This window comes from Drosophila ananassae, chromosome 2R, assembly GCF_017639315.1.
Source record: "Drosophila ananassae strain 14024-0371.13 chromosome 2R, ASM1763931v2, whole genome shotgun sequence".
NCBI classification, from domain to species: Eukaryota; Metazoa; Arthropoda; class Insecta; order Diptera; family Drosophilidae; genus Drosophila; species Drosophila ananassae.
The window spans coordinates 4,667,803-4,683,990 of record NC_057928.1 but is presented as its reverse complement, the minus strand read 5'-3'; the positions used below and the strand labels follow the sequence as shown (position 1 = coordinate 4,683,990).

General features: G+C 43.1%; 7 protein-coding genes across 7 annotated transcripts in view; 6 read left to right on the top strand and 1 right to left on the bottom strand.

Moving 5' to 3' along the window:
* Positions 1-336: 336 nt before the first annotated feature.
* On the top strand, positions 337-3,436 carry LOC6502855. The gene is given in 2 exon segments (XM_001958519.2): positions 337-529; positions 2,898-3,436. Coding segments are annotated over 2 exon segments (732 nt in total).
* A 230-nt stretch (positions 3,437-3,666) lies between these two features.
* LOC6502856 lies at positions 3,667-4,146 on the top strand (the record flags this gene model as incomplete). The annotated part of the gene is made up of 1 exon (XM_032453619.1): positions 3,667-4,146. A coding segment is annotated over one exon (480 nt), but the record flags the coding sequence as incomplete, so codon positions are not given.
* Positions 4,147-4,342: 196 nt separating this feature from the next.
* On the top strand, positions 4,343-4,923 carry LOC6502857. The gene is made up of 2 exons (XM_001958521.2): positions 4,343-4,393; positions 4,447-4,923. Exons 1-2 carry the CDS (start codon positions 4,343-4,345, stop codon positions 4,921-4,923), a joined length of 528 nt encoding a protein of 175 aa, XP_001958557.2.
* Positions 4,924-5,126: 203 nt separating this feature from the next.
* On the top strand, positions 5,127-5,699 carry LOC6493850. The gene is made up of 2 exons (XM_001958522.2): positions 5,127-5,174; positions 5,229-5,699. Exons 1-2 carry the CDS (start codon positions 5,127-5,129, stop codon positions 5,697-5,699), a joined length of 519 nt encoding a protein of 172 aa, XP_001958558.2.
* A 121-nt stretch (positions 5,700-5,820) lies between these two features.
* Positions 5,821-6,476, top strand: LOC6493851. Its single transcript, XM_001958523.2, has 2 exons — positions 5,821-5,904; positions 5,961-6,476. The coding sequence occupies exons 1-2, from the start codon at positions 5,821-5,823 to the stop codon at positions 6,432-6,434; spliced, it is 558 nt and encodes a 185-aa protein (XP_001958559.1). The 3' UTR covers positions 6,435-6,476.
* A 78-nt stretch (positions 6,477-6,554) lies between these two features.
* LOC6493852 lies at positions 6,555-7,147 on the top strand. The gene is made up of 2 exons (XM_001958524.2): positions 6,555-6,620; positions 6,674-7,147. Exons 1-2 carry the CDS (start codon positions 6,555-6,557, stop codon positions 7,145-7,147), a joined length of 540 nt encoding a protein of 179 aa, XP_001958560.2.
* An 858-nt stretch (positions 7,148-8,005) lies between these two features.
* The window catches only part of LOC6506098, a 30,439-nt gene continuing 22,256 nt past the window's right edge, over positions 8,006-16,188 (bottom strand). Inside the window, exons 2-4 of the mRNA XM_001958525.4 lie at positions 9,351-9,948; positions 8,974-9,297; positions 8,006-8,903 (exon numbers count right to left, since the gene is read on the bottom strand). Coding sequence (XP_001958561.2) covers positions 8,745-8,903; positions 8,974-9,297; positions 9,351-9,476 — 609 coding nt within the window. The 5' untranslated portion in view covers positions 9,477-9,948 and the 3' untranslated portion in view covers positions 8,006-8,744. The remainder of the gene's footprint in view (positions 8,904-8,973; positions 9,298-9,350; positions 9,949-16,188) is intronic.

Below are 16,188 nucleotides of genomic sequence, written 5' to 3'. Positions count from 1 at the left end.
GTAACAATAATAACCACAGCGGCGAGACAGAAACATTCCAATGCAATTAGTGCGCACATAAGCCTGAATGAGCGGAAAAACCACCACCACTCGAGAGCGATATCCTGTCCGTTTTCACCACGCGCAGAGCTTTAGCCGCTCACATATACACAACACTCATACACGTGGGCAGTCACACAAACACAAATGGAGAAGCAAAAAGCAAAACACGTTGCATACCGGGGGGCGCTCCTTCTATTTGCTGAGCAGAAGGTTCGCTCTGCGCGCAGGCGCACAGCCAGCTGCCCTTAACCAGGCCTCTGACCAATCCGATGGCCCCCTGCAATTTTTATGAGAATGTCTGGCGACGGCCAATGGCGGCGTTGCACATTTCCAGGCCTCCAGGCCGACGGTGCACAAGTGCCCCTACAATCGGAGGCCGGCAGGCGCAAACGCGGCTCGAAGGAGCAGCCGTCGAAGGCTTCGAGTTCTGACTTACCTCTTGCCATAGTGTCGATTACTGAGGATACTTTGGCTTGGTGGCCTATCTGTAGGCTCAATTACAGACGCATACACTCGGGCACTCACACCCGGGGCCGGTGCATCCGGAGGTGTTTGCTCTACTAGGTGACAAATGCCGACGCCTGTGAATATGTAGGCGTTGTCCTTCTTTGGCTGATTTTCCCATTCTTACTGCAAGTCTAGGGTAATTGGGATCGTTCGCATCTTCCTTGCTGCAGTTATCGTTGTTGATTTTTCGTATTGCATATTTCCAGGCGCCTCTGATTGCCTCTGCCTCTGGCACCTTCAAAGCCCTTTTTCGGCATTTATGATGACATTTTCCTCTGGCTTGCACGAGTGCTCCGCACTGTTTGCCAGGAGAGGTCAGGTCAGCATATTTGTCAAGCAAAATATATTTCTTTCGTGCCAAGTGTGAAATTGTCTTTCCCTGTTGCACTTTTGATTGCCGTTTCAAATTGAAGTGGCAGGGGCACTCCCAAAAAGGAATCTGGGCATGTGCTGAGAAATATTTCCTGGCCTAATCAGAGCAATGTGGATAAAATTGTTGACGAGGCAGTTTGAAAGCTTCAAAGGAAGGGTACAAAAATCCAAAACCACCAAAAGTCCTTTAAAGTACAGACCGATCGGAAGGAAGGGGAAGCCAATGTAGGAGTGTACTCACTTATCCCTGAAATGCAGACCACTGCCACAAAAAAAACTCCAAGAACCAAATTTAAGCACCAAAGACAGTATTAAAGTACTACTTGCGTCCCCGTGACGCAGATCACGCAAATGCATCTGCAGACACACAAAGGAAGAAAGCATCCAAAAGAAGCAGTCACCCACATAGTCATGGACACCTCCACGCCCCGTCGCCATGACAGCTGCAAGGGCTAAAGTCCCGACCGAGAATTGAGTTAGAACGGCCAAAGAGCTTAAAATCAAAAGTCAAACCGGGCCTATGTAAATAAATGCAATATGCAGGCTGGCCCTAAAACGTGGATGCCAGTTAGTCACGGAGTGAAAGCAGGAAGAGAGACAAATAAACAACAAAGGGGAGAATAAGAGCAAGATATTTATTTAGCCAACACTAGGATCTAGGGAGTAGGCGCTGCCTGGAGGCTTGGCAGGCGATTGAGGATTGTGGAGGGCGTCAAGGCTTCGAGAGACCCGATTTTGATTAAGCGCCCAGGTCGTCTGGCCAGGCTGACAGCTTCGGCCCCCTCGGCCGACCCATCCATTTGTCCGACTGTCACTACGGCTGGCCAACAGACTGTCGCAACCGCAGGAAGGGGGAGAACGAAAAAACCTAGAAACGAAAAAATCCTATCCAACGGCAAGGCTGACAACGCTTTCGTCTGTTTTTTTTTTTTTGCCGTGCATTGTAGCAATGTAACAGCGTAAGCAGAATTACGTGCAATTGTTTTCTGCAGTGGTTCGTGCACATAAACGCGGCATTGTAGAGCCGGCTGGGCACTACGCTGGGTAAACATAGACACGTTGCCTGCATTCAGGATGAGCTCCACGAGTGCCTGACTTCCTTTTATAATGCTGCAGGGGCAGTGGGCTGTGTAGGCACTTTAATCCAATGGTGCCATTCATGGCTCCAATGGTGGATACTTCAAGAAAGTATTGCTCCAAAAATTATCGCATAAGCTGGACATTCTAAAGAAAGAAATACTGATACCAACCGACTCTTTCCTTGCGGATCTATGTATGTAAATCCTTGCAGAGGGCATTATAACTTTGGAAAAAAGTCATGGAGGCATGTATTTCCATAAATAAATATTCCATAAACAATACACAATAAATATTCTTCATTTGGATCCCCTCCTGAGTCGATATAAGTACTATATGTCTGTCTATTTCTATGCGGACAAGTCTTTCCTTCGCAAAAAATACATCAATCGTGTATAATGTATAATTTGATAGTCATATTTGCGTAGAACAACAGGCGGAATATAAATGTCCGATCCTCTCTCATAGAGAGGTCTGTGGAGACTTCCATTCATAATCAACTTAATTTTTTCGAAACGTGTTATTATTAACCAAAATTGCGCCAAGAGTCTTTCGTTTTTTGGTCTATGCCATTGATAATAATTATAAGTATTTTGTAATTTCGTTCCCAAATACAAACTTTTAACACTCCCACAATAAGCTTTTTTGGTTGCTCTTCAATTGTGATCGGTCGAATAACTTTGTTCGAGAAGATAAAGATCAATTTTTTCAGAAAAATTGTTTTTCAATGCATCAATTAAATATAAGCGGGCTGAAATGGCCGTTTAAAACAAATAGCCTTTCATTTCGGAGCGACTGGGAAATAGGCGACATTTAAACACAGAAATATGGAGTGTCAAGCTTAGTAAAAATCAGTTGCTTCAAAATTTCAATGAAAGCTTCATGGTTTTTAATTTTAGTTATAGGCTTAGCAGGTTTTCCAAGTCCCTTGGTAAATATGACTTGAAATATGTTTTGCGTTCTTCTAACGATATAATTGCAGATGGGAACAATAATAATGCGGGATAGTGCGTGTGGAAACTATAATCGAAGTTACCTATCCAACGTGACAATGCTAGTAAAAAATGGAAGAGTGTTCTTGGAGTTTTACCTAATAAAAGACCTGGTTCCGGGGGTTATGATGGAAATGGAATTCCTCATAAGAATGCAGAATTCCATGAAGTACCAGAAGATTTTTCAGTACTCCCTTGACATGTGCAATATGTTGGCTTTAAAAAGGAACAACATGTTTAAGAGATGGTTTGCTACATTTTTCAATTCGGGAAATTTTAAGAAGAAGTGCCCTGTAGAGCCAAACTGCTACTATTTGAGGAACTATAACTACAACACACTCTTTATCCCAAAGTTTCTGTATGCGGGCAAATATCAAGTGAAGTTTACAATGAACCAGTTTAAGGATTTCGTGCTGGCCTGTTCTTTCGAAGTAGAAATAAAGTAAACGATGTATGACACGGTCTTTTAGTCTTTTCGCTCTGCCGATTTCACTTTTTTAATAATTAGTCCCATCTACTAGCTGAAAATGTAATCCGACTTTCAGTTTTGAGCTGGCATCAGTGGGAAAATGTTTAAATTACGCGTTATTATTTTTCTATTTGGTTTCCAACATTTGGCGATCACGCATGCTGTAAGTGTTTCAGGTTCATTTAGACTGGAAATTGATATTCTTTTTTTTCGAAGTCCTTCTTTGCCTTTCAAACGGGTCAGTCCCGATTTAGCAGGAAGCACTTCGACAACTTCACCCTGGACATTATAAACAACACATTGCACATGGATATGGTAACAACCAGGCCTATACACCGTGGCTTCAAGGTCCTCCTGGACTTTCAAATGAGGTTCGAAAAGGGCACAAACTATCAACGCCTCTTTGCTCACATCCTAGACCCATGTGTCGTAGTTTCTTCTGTAAGAACCAACATCTTTAAAAGCTGGTTCGATAGCATGCTGCGACATGGAAACTTCATGTACAATTGTCCTGTGCCCAAGGGGCATTACTTCCTACAGGGCTGGAAGATGGATTCAACGCAAGTGCCGCACTACATGCTCCCAGGAAACTACTGCGTATCAGCCCACTTCTTCTATGGGAAGCTCAAGTCGAAGCAGGAGGACTTTGTGTTAGACTTGAATGTCTATGCCGCTTTGAAAGCTTAGGCTTAAAAAGCTACATTGATCGATTTCTCCTAAACTGAAACAAAAATTGAAATACACATCTAAAAATAGCCACTGTGTCACTGCGCCATTCTAAGGCAATTTAAAACCAATTAGCTGATGAAACTCGTGTGCATCGTTTAAAACGGCTATTCGCAGTAAAGCCTCATTGCATTCAGTGGTGAAATCGGAAGTACAGATGTCAAAGAAAGGTCTTATTCTAGTTCTTGCACTTATCAGGCTGTCAGAGGTAAATGAAAACTGGAAGTATGTATTCAATGTAATAACAAATCAGTCTGTTAGCCTAATTCGATTAGTCTGGATCGCGTTAAGTGCGACAAAAACCCTCGATACTTCAGGGTCCTTAATGTCTCGCTTGTCAATAACACCATCTCAGCGGATGTGGACTTGCTGCAGACCTTGAAGACGGGGTTTAGGGGCCACATAGATGTGCAGCTACGCCTGAGTAATGCCAAGAAGTTTCAAAGCCTAGTTCAGACCGATACCGATTATTGTGATCTGCTCTCGACCCTGAAGGACTCCCTCTTTCGGCGATGGATCAAGAGCGTGTCGAAGCATAGCAACTTCATGGAGAACTGCCCGGTCCCTGCCAGTCACTACGTCCTCAAGAACTGGCACATCGACATGGGTCTGGTGCCCTCGTATCTCCTGAGCGGCGATTACCGCCTGAAGGCTCAGGTCTACTACGGAAAGTACCACTCCAAAAAGCAATTGGTCCTCGTCGATTGCATCGTCGAAGCCACAATGCGCAATAAATAAATTAGGTCGGGTTCATCTTGATGCGGACGGGAGTACATGGAAAATTAAACGGTATCTGACCCGGCAATCAATCAATCCACCACGCAACTTGAACCGCATAATAAACCCATTATACGGCTTTAATGTTTTTGTTTACTAATCGGTGTACCTGGTGAAAAGCTCGTTGACACTGACTCGTGATGTTTGTCCCAAAAACGGTAATGATGGCTCGGGATTCCCTTGTTGTAGCTATTCTCATTGAAAGTTGTGTGGTAAGTCGCTATACTTCCCTGAATTAATTTTTTGAGAAATCCCCTGTTGCACAGGCTCCCAAAATGACGTTCAGAACCGGAGATTGTAAATATGACAAGACGGTTTTTTCTAACTTCTCCATTCAAATCATCAACACCAAACTAATGATGGACATGATTCTGGTATCGACCCTCCCGCCAGGCTTGAAGGCACATTTGAGCTTTGAGTTTCGCCTTTCCAAGAGCAAGCCCTACCAAAGTGTCTACCAGCACGACATGAACTACTGTGCCCTCATTAAAGGAGCCCAGCAGTCGATCTATCGGCGTTGGTTCACATCGATGCTGAAGGTGGGAAACTTCGCAACGAGTTGTCCCATCAAACAGGGGTACTACTACATGCACGGGTGGACACTGGACGCCAACTATGTTCCCTCGTTTTTCTATGTAGGCGACTACCGAATTTGCGGAAGCTTCTTTTACGGCAGGTTTAAGAAGAATGTGATAAATCCAATGCTGGAGTGCTCTGTCGAAGCTGTGCTAAACTGAGGCAAACGGATGCCTATCATTGTCGGCAGGGTCTTCATGGTCTAGTGCATAAAATAATTAATATATTTTGTTCGCAAAGCCTCGAATATTTACAGTTTACTCTTTGTGTTTCTGAATAGCTATGAGTCGGGTGATGTGGATTCCGCAGCTTATGAGACCGGAGATACAGCTGGGCGTGGTCGCCTTTCTACTCTCCATCGGTGCGGTGAGTAAGCCATGTGGGATGTGATCTTCGGTTTCAACTTTGATTACTCCTCCTAGGACCGCAATATAAAGTTCCTCGCTGGTGAAAGCAGGTTCAACCGCGATTACTTTGAAAACTTTACGTTTACCATTCGAAACGGTCAGGTTTTCCTAGACATGTATCTACGAAAGCCGCTTACACGGGGCTGGCGGTCCAGGCTGGACTTTCAGTTGCGCGTAGGAAACTCAAAGAGCTTTCAGAGCCTTTTTTCCACCAACGTTGATGTGTGCAGCATTGTGAATGCGGGCAAGATCACTCTGTTCAAGAAGTGGTACCGAAACCTGCTCAAGTACGGAAACTTTCTCCGCCAGTGTCCACTGAATGCGAGCCACTACTACCTAAGAGGGTGGCAGTTTGGAGAGGGGTTGGTGCCGCCGTTTATCACCAGTGGGTCTTACCGACTAGAGACCTACAATTTTTACGGCAAATACAAGGGGAAAAACGAGGACTTCATTATGAGCTGTACGGCCGATGCAGTCATTAATATCTAATTACCGATACCCAGTACTAATGATAGCAAATAAATAATTCGAGCCCGGGTCCACCTTACCAATGATTTAGTTTTGCGCCCCTTCGAACTCATTTTTGTTTTGTAGTTAGAGGAAATTAAAATGTGGAAATATTTACTTTTCTCCGCGATCATTCTACTTCCTTTTCAGATATATTGTGTGGAAGGGGTGAGATAATATCAGAAAACCATTAGAAACGCCTACATCTAACACTTTTTCAGGAACGCGTTGTAAAGTTTCTCTCCAGCAACTACACCTTTAATGATAAACATTTTAAGAATTATTCAATTACAATAGTCGAAAACCTAATGAACATGGATATGTACCTCAACCGTCCCATCCAGCGGGGATTCAAATGCAAGATAGACATTCAGCTGCGTCTGGCGAACGCCAAGCACTTCCAATCAGTGTTTAGTCAGAAAAGTGACGTGTGTGCTTTGACGTCCAGTGTGAAGAACAGTATGCTCAAGTCTTGGTTCAAAGATATGACCAAGAACAGCAACTTTATGTACAATTGTCCGGTGGAAGTTGGGCACTATTACTTGCACAACTGGAAAATGGGAAACTCGTTGATACACAAGTTCCTCATACCAGGATCATACCGCGGAGACCTCCACTTCTTTTATGGAAAATATGGGACTAAGTCCCATGAAGAAACTTTATCTGTCACTATTGATGCTCTTCTCTCCAACTAAACCCACAGAAGGTGTTTAAATTGGCTAATAAACAAAAGAAAAGTGTAACCAGCAGCTAAAATCAAATCAACATATAATAGTGGTGCGGTATCCGCAATAAAGCAGTGAGAATGAATTCATTGCTTCCGTTTCCTCAAATGCATTAAAATCGTCTGCATCGCATGACATTAGCAATTTGAAAGCATAAAATAATAATATCCTATTCAAAGCTGCTACATGTTGCACGACATCGGCACTCCTTATGAATGCAGAGGGAAAGAGGAATGAAACATTCAATTTCGCGCCAATGTATTTTTTCTTGTTTTAGGTGTCTGCCAGGATTCGCAGCTGTCGCAGCCAGTAAAGAAAATGAAAACTTGCAGACTTTCATTTCAAATGCGGGCTCGAGGATGCTGTTAACATTATCGCTTCCTAATTGTCGAGTGTTGCCATCAGGAAATCTGCGTTTGCACACTCAGCGTTCTTGCCAAATGGCACATTCAAGTTTAATTTCCAACAATTCGCAGTAGGCCTTTTGGCTTGACTGTTTCATTTGATTCCTGATGTTATAATTATAGATTGTGTGACTAAAGACCTCCAACGAGAATCAAAAGAAATTCACCCACATTCGACATTTGGCTCCGGCAAGGCCGTCGGACATGTGCCACTGCTAATGAGAGTCGGTCAGAGAATGAGGGTTAATCAGGTAAGCTCCGCTTAATTGGTTCAAATGCCCACCCAGCCATGTAATTGGAGGACTTTGAAATAATTCCAAATACGGTTTTGTACTAACTACTCTATTGAAAACCGTCTACGTATAGGGGGAGATGGGAGCGTAGACTTTGTCCGATCGGGCAGTCTAGAGAATACGTTTGTAAATCAATTTCACGCCAAACAAACATTAAACTTTATTGAACACAAAGCACAGCAACTGCGACAAGCATAATGATGGCAATTTCCTTGAGTACACGACGCCACTCCTACATCCTGCCCCAAGTCCTTCGGCTCTCCGGCTTCCCAGCGCATTTATTTGAAAGATGCTCAAAATGGTTAGGTCGTAACTACAGCAGCTGGGGGCAGCTCCAGCCTCCTCCAAGGCGCCAACAAAGTACAAGAAATTGCTATCTGCTCCATCACTCCGCCATCGGAAGTGCAATTGATGGCAATGCAAAGAAAAGAAATTCGTGGCATCCTTGGGAGCGCGTGCAAACGTGTCGAGAGAAGCCGGACGAAGGCGCCAAGCTCCAGGACCCAAGGACGAAAACTTTTCGATGGAGAAATACTTTGTCCACAAACAATTATTGACAGTGTTTAAATTATTTCGCAATAGTTTGCGCTCTCGCATAAATCGCAGCTTGCAGCTCGCCCCAATCAGGTTCCGGACTTCAAACGCCGCCGGTGTCCGTGTCGCAGGACGCATCCGCACCCTGGTCCTCGTCCTTCTCAGTGGGGCCATTAATTTATTTATGCGAATTGCACGTGCAACGATTTGCGCGAATGGGAAGTGAGAAGTTGTGTTAGTCAGGGGAGATTTGATCCCTTCAATAATTCATTGATTTTTAAAGTGACATTTGGTGTGAATTTGAGGTGAACCCTTTTTCCGGAAACTGTTTCCCATTCACTTCATTTTTATGTCGATGTAGAAGACCGTGTTCGTCAGGTTGTCGTTGTTCCATTGTCTGAGGTAAAGATTCGAGTCTATCCGGAAGCTACCCGAACGGATGAATCGGGGAATAGTTTCTTTTTCTGATCGAATGTTGCGCATGTAGTAATTTCCCTACAAAATATGTATAATTAAAACATGAGGCTATAGATTTTGAATAGATTTTGAATGGGGGTGACAGTACCTCCGGAATGGGACAGCTCCGTGGCATATTGGACTGCCGGAGAACATTGTTCATCCAGTAGTTGATGAGGCTGTTGCCCTTGCCTCTTCCCATCACCTGGCAGAGGTTGACGTTGTACGAAAAAACATCTCGGTAGGTGTCCTCCCTTTTAGACACCTGCTGTCCAATCGCTGCCCTTAGCCACAGGTCCACAGTAATATTCCGCGAAAAGTTCAAAGTGAAGTTTACCATGGAGTGGTCCTGGCTGATTTCCGATTCATACAGGGAGATATACTTTGTGTTAAACCCGGTGACAATTTTTCGAAATAGCAATGAATTTAGCGACTGTAGGTAAAGAAGTTCAGATTACATCTCGTCCGAATACCACTTATACATACCTTGTGACCCTCATGACGTGGCCATGTCGAAAAAATGATGAACCCGAAGAGGATAGCTCTACGGATCTGCATAGCGTCAGCCCCGTTTACTCGACTAGTTGTATGGTATTGGGTGCGTTCCCCCATCCGGGTAAAGCAGTCTCATTCATTATAACACCATCAATTTCCCATTTGCACTAAATTCGTCAATATCAGTAGCAAGGAATCAGTGCCTCTATTATTGCAACTTCAAACTCCAATCTGCGTCAAGCTCTGATGGGACTTCACTCCACCCAGGTGCTTCTCGGATGTAGCCTCTCGGCGTAATTAAATTGCTCTGTTCCAAAGTTTACCCAAGCGACAAATCTCGCTCTCCTTGGCCCTCCCAAACTCCGAGCTCCCTCGTATAATTTGTTAGAGGCTGACGCTAAAAATATGATAAATTATCACATAACGGGCAGCTGCAGTTGCCGGCCCGACGAGGACGGCTTTATTCGACGTGGGGTCCAGCTTTCCTTACAAGGTCGCACTCATTGTACTCTTTCAGCAACCTGTTAGATAGTTACATTGGCCGGATTGTTACGGATTAAAAAGTAACAATACGAAATGTATTGTCAGGCTGAGGGAAAAATATATATATGATTTTATAAAATTAGGCTCTGTTTAAGTTTGCTTACTCAATGCAAATATTGTTTTAGTAAGTATATTAAAAAAAGAGTATTGTATCTATTTACAAAATATTGTAACCTTTATTTTGGTGACGGATAATTTCTTATCAAAATTCAAAATCACTAGAAAAACACTTAAACATACATAAAGTATGCTAGAGAATATTGATTCAAGGAAAAAACTTTCTCGGAGGAAATACATATATTGAGAGGGAATGAAAAGAGTACCTCATCATATATGTAGTAGATAAACTCAACTATGGTCGCCATTTCTACCTCTTATTACCTCTACCTGATAATTTCTGAGTTTTTCTTCTGTTTTACACAAAATGTTTAGGTCTTTTTTAAATTTGGAAATTTGGATCAATTTGGACGGTAGCTCCGAACCATTCTTTAATTTATGAAGTTATGTAAAAATGTTAGAGTCACTAGCAATTTTAAGAAAATTAAAATTACATTACATGATTACATTTTCTTCGCAATTGAATTATACTGAGAAATTTGTTATTTTAAAATTATGTTATTATATAACATTCTCACAAAGTGCCTTTTTGAAAGGGTATAAATGATCCGATGCTCGGTGCGAGCCAAATCTTAATTATAAATCTAAAGGAAGCACTTGCAACCAAAAAAATGGGAAAAAATTACCGCAAACGCAGTGCGCCGAAGGAAGCGCGGCGAGGCTGGGGTACAAATGAAATGATGATTTAATAGAATGGTCTGCGGGCACCGCCAGCTGGCTGCCACCGCTCGACAGAGCCGAATGAATGGGTTTCAAGGAGCAGTGGGAGGGATGGCGGAAATGACTTCATAAGCTGCTGCAACCATAAACCGGAAGTTAACAGACTTTCGCTGATGTGGCACTTTTCATGGGGTTGCAGCTGTTACGGCTGCTGCAGGACTCCGCCAGGATGGCAAGACAAGCGGCCACAGGGCCGTTCCCGGCCGGACAGCCGACACGCTCGGCGGGCAGTCTGAAAAATTGTGACAGTGCATGGCCGCAGGATAATCAAATAATTTTTTCTCGTCCTTTCCTTGCAGAGCTTCAGCGTTTTTTGCGATATTTTCCGCTGTGGTCCTGCTGGTTCGTACAATTTTTTGATTGTAGCATTACAACAAAATGCTAATTGCCTCGCCAGATACGATCGCAGCGACTTGGTTTCCGTCTCGTCTGGTTCGAGACTTTGGAACTTTTTCAAATTACAACTGCCATTGATTTTCTCTCATTTGACAGTTTTCCATTTTCTCTCGACGGTCAGGCACTGGCTTGAACCTTAATAAATCAAAACCAATATATCCGAATAAACTTAGCTGCATGCCTCAGGTGAGCTTGGACGTCAAACTCTTAGAGATTGTTGATAAGCAGGATAAATGCAAACTGCCTACAGTCAACGGGCTTCCCATCGAATCCTAGCATGCAATATCGATAGAAAATGGGTTTCGTGGTTTCAAAAAATGTTCTTTATACCCTTGCAGAGGGTATTATAATTTTGGTCAAAAGTGTGCAACGCAGTGAAGGAGACATCTCCGACCCTATAAAGTACATATATTCTTGATCAGGATCACCTCCTGAGTCCATATAAGCATGTCCGTCTGTCTGTCTGTCGGTTTCTACGCAAACTAGTCTCTCAATTTTAGAGCTATCGAGTTGGAATTTTGCATACATCCTTCTTTCCTTTGCAGGCAGTATATAAGTCGGAACGGCCGGGATCGGTCGACTATATCCTATAGCTGCCATGTAACTGATTGATCGGAAATGCCATAACTTTGGTGTTTTTCAAGTTAGAGGGGACTTTCCACACATGTTACATTTGACCAATATCTTATGTACAAAATTTCATAAGGATCGGCCGACTATATCTGATAGCTGTCATAGAACGATAGGAATTGGCATAACTTTGGTGTTTTTTACTTGGAACTTGGTACAGATCCTATTATGGACAAAATAATCTGATTTGGCAATTTTCATAAGGATCGGCCGACTATATCCTATAGCTGCCAAATAACTGAACGATCGGAAATGGGCAACTGCAAGGGTATATCAACTTCGGCTCCGCCCGTAGTTAGCCTTCCTTTCTTGTTATTTCTAATGAACCCGAAAGAAGTTCTGCTTTCAACACGAAGGTACCTTTTTTCTGAGTGACTGCCGGAAATGGCGTCGTAATGACCGCCATTTTGATTTTTTCCTTTTAAAAATTTCACAAAATTTTTATTAAATACGTATCTCTTAATTAATAAAAATTAATTAATTAATTAAATAGGTATCTGTTAATTAATTTCATTAAAATCGGCTTAGGCCTTTCATTGGCCAAGTCCTCTCTGTATTCGGGAACTCTTTGTATTAATTTAGGCGAATGGTACGGACAACTCCTACGAGTATGTACCATATGTACATGCCAAAGTGCCTCCGCCGCTTTCAAGTTAAGAACGTTCTTTCACTCGAATATGCAGAAGACGCCACGAGTTGATTGCGCGAGAGAGACTTTCGCAGGCGAATTGAAGCGCCTGCTGCTCAGAATAATGACGATGATTTCGTTGATTTGAATTGTGATTAAAATGCAGCGTATAATTTCAGCACGCCAACTCAAACCCCTCACCCGTACCCAACTCCGGACACCCAGTCCGGATTGCCTGCCCCGGGTTGTGGAGTGTCTGTGCGGCTGTCTCCGAGTTGGCACCATGTGCGCCGGGCGGGAGTCCCGGAAGAAGTTTTGTACCACGCTTCGCACTTTGTCTGACTGTGCAAAAATTCCTTGGAGAAGAATGCGGCGGCGTTGTGGGGGAAGTCGAAGAAAAATTGCAAAAACCGCAACTCGTGTCGACTTGATGTTAGAATAATGAAGAGGCAAAACTTTTGCGCAAGGCATGTAATTTTTCGCTGTGACAGCCGGCCGTAGACCCGACTCCTCCCTCTCAAGTTTCCCACCGGAACCGGAAGTTGTCATTCGTTTTGTGCATTTGTTAAAATGTTACAGCTGAAAACAGAGAAAAGAAACGAAAACAAAACCGCAACACTGCGAAATATAAACTGCATGACAACTTCTGTTGCAGGATCTCATTTACGGCCGTTTTCTTTTTCTTCTTCTCTCCATTAGACCCAGTCCTTGGGCAGCTGTCCAAGCCCAACCTTGCCCACAGCCTTCCCATAAATAACAAGCACAGGCACAGGACCAAGCCCAATGCCAGGCCCAGACAGATTCCGAACCGGAATCAGAGTCGGAGTCAGAGTTCGAGCGGCCGCGTAATAAATGCGAACAATGACACAATTGATTGGCCAATTACGTGCGCTTCGGGGTGATTATGACGTTACGTACCGTTAGCCGACGCACAGCAGGCCCAATTTGGTCAGAGGTCATCGTTTGGAAGAGCGGGTGGTAGGGGAATGGGTCGGTGGGCGGTAGGCGGTAGGGGGTAGGCAGGCGTGGGGCGTGTTTCTGTCATGCCTGGCTAATTTTATACAATTAAATGCGTGAAATTCGTTTGAATAATTGAGCAATTTTTCGAGCTCTGCTTGGCACTGGGCGGGAAGTGTGGTCAAGAATGCATGTGAGGCTTCGTGCCGTTGGGCTTTAAAAGCTCCGGTGAGACTGCACGTTCAGGGAATCTTTAAATATGACAAGATAGGCTTGAAACATAACTAACCACGTGATAAAGTTTAAATTCAAGCAACCGCCGAAGCCCATAAAGCAACAGAAAAGCGTTAACTTTTTGGTCAGTGGTCGTGAGCGGAAGGGAAGCCGCAACTAATTTATTTTCAGTCCTGACCACTTGTGCGACACGGTATCGACCAAGGACCAGAGCAACACCCGAACCAGCCCCAAAACCAACGCCAGTATCAAGCACTTCATTGTGCAACGAGTCGTTTAAAAAGCTGATTCAGTTTCATCATTAACTAGATTAATACGGCTTGGCGTGGCCTCTGACAGCCCTCCAATCTGAGAAGCCCGAAGCCCACTTTCACCCATCGCATCTATATCGATGTTACGGGGACGTGGAAGTGGATGAGGATGAGGATGAGGATGAGGCACACGGCCCGGCCAAACAATGGCCATGTGGTCTGGCATTGCAGGGCACTTGAAGTTTATAGCTTTGAAACTGCAGCGCTGCACCACGCGGCGAATGTGCAATGTCCGAGGACATCAATTTTTATGTGCCTCCTTCAGGGGGGCTTTTCGGCTAATTTGTCCGACACATTGCCATGGCTAATTGTGCGTGAAAATGGTGAGGCTACGCAGTGGGCTGGATGAGTCCAAAGCGGCGGGGATTAGAGCTCGCGCTGCTCAGCAACCATTAGCATCATCAAATCGAATGACGTAATATAACCTGTCGGCTATATGGCCATTCACAGTGACAATTTTTCTAGGGTGGAGAATTATAAGGCGCCATCAACAGGCCGCACCACTAATCAGTGGTGCTAATCAGCATCACTGGATATTTCTTACCACTTTCTCCACCGCTCCCCTCCCCTTTCTCCTCGATCCAGCCAACAGTTGGTTCAGTATCTCTGGCGGCAGCCGCGTGGAATTGTGATAATATTTGCAGGGAGGTGTTTACATTTGACTCAAAGTTGGTAGCTCGAGCCGCTTACGCCCGGCAAAGGGGTGTGGCCGCTAGTCAACCGGAGCTAGACTGATAAAAAACGGAGTAAGGGGAAAAGATTCTCTTGCCAGGGAATCACAGTTTTCGACACTTTGCGAAATTGTATCGGCGTCGAAGTTTTCTTTGCATATTTGTTTGAAGTTGCACCCACATCCCACTCCTTTCCCGCGAGAGCTTTGCGCGAAATAAGAAAAGTTTTTCTTTTATTTAAACAAATTTTTGAAGCAGACATGCGAGGCACTTCTTTCAACTTTTTGTATCTGCAGAAGTTTTTTTTTTGGAAAGACCAGAAGGAGGCGTTCTCGGCCGTTTAACTATTTGCAATCTTGAGACCAAACTTTTTTATGGCGATACGTCTGTTTCATTCTTTAATACTATTACTTATGCGAAAGCCTCTCCCATCACTCATTAATCTCAAAAATTATTATTTTTTTTTTTTAAATACTTTGATTCTTCTTGAAGGGGTAAAGTTAAAATTGGACTATAAAACGTATTTTATACCGCTACAGAATTATAATTACAGTACCGTACAATACCCACAATAGTTATAATTACATTACCGTACAATAATTTGGCTGTGCAAAGCAGTGAACGAGACCTATAAAGAATATATATTCTTGAATGGATTCACCTCCTTAGTTAATATAAGCACGCCCGTCTGTAAGATTCTACGCAAACTATACTCTTAGTTTAAAGCTACTGACTTAAAATTTAGCACATATCCTTCATTCTTTTGCACGGATTGGTATAGTCAACCTATATCCTATAGCTGTTATATAACTAATAAATCGGAAATTTCAAAACTTTGTTGTTATACCCTTGCAGAGGGTATTATAATTTTGGTCAAAAGTGTGCAACGCAGTGAAGGAGACATCTTCGACCCTATAAAGTATATATATTCTTGATCAGGATCACCTCCTGAGTCGATATGAGCATGTCCGTCTGTCTGTCTGTCGGTTTCTACGCAAACTAGTCTCTCAGTTTTGAAGCTATCGAGTTGAAACTTTGCACACATCCTTCTTTTCCTTGCAGGTAGTATATAAGTCGGAACGGCCGGGATCGGTCGACTATATCCTATAGCTGTCATATAACTGATTGATCGGAAATGCCATAACTTTGGTGTTTTTTAAGTTAGAGGGTTGGGACTTTCCACACATGCTATGTTTGACCAAAATATCTTATGTACAAAATTTCATAAGGATCGGCCGACTATATCCTATAGCTGTCATAGAACGATCGAAATCGGCATAGCTTTGGTGTTTTTTAAGTTAGAAAGATGGGATTTGGTACAGATTCTATTTTGGGAAAAACAATCTGATCTGCCAATTTTCATAAGGATCGGCCGACTATATACGATCCGCTATACACTGCGTTTCACTTGAATAGCACACTTTTATATGCAATTTCAAATCTTGAAATCTTTTAACCAAAAAGAAAACTCACTGATGTTTAAGTTTCTTTTTATAGTGTAATCAATTTTAAATATAAGAAAAGTAACAAAACCTAAATTAAATTAACAATTAATAAATGTTAACAAAAGAACTTAAAAACTTAAAAAGTTCCTCAAAAATTTTGTTTCACATGAATAGCAC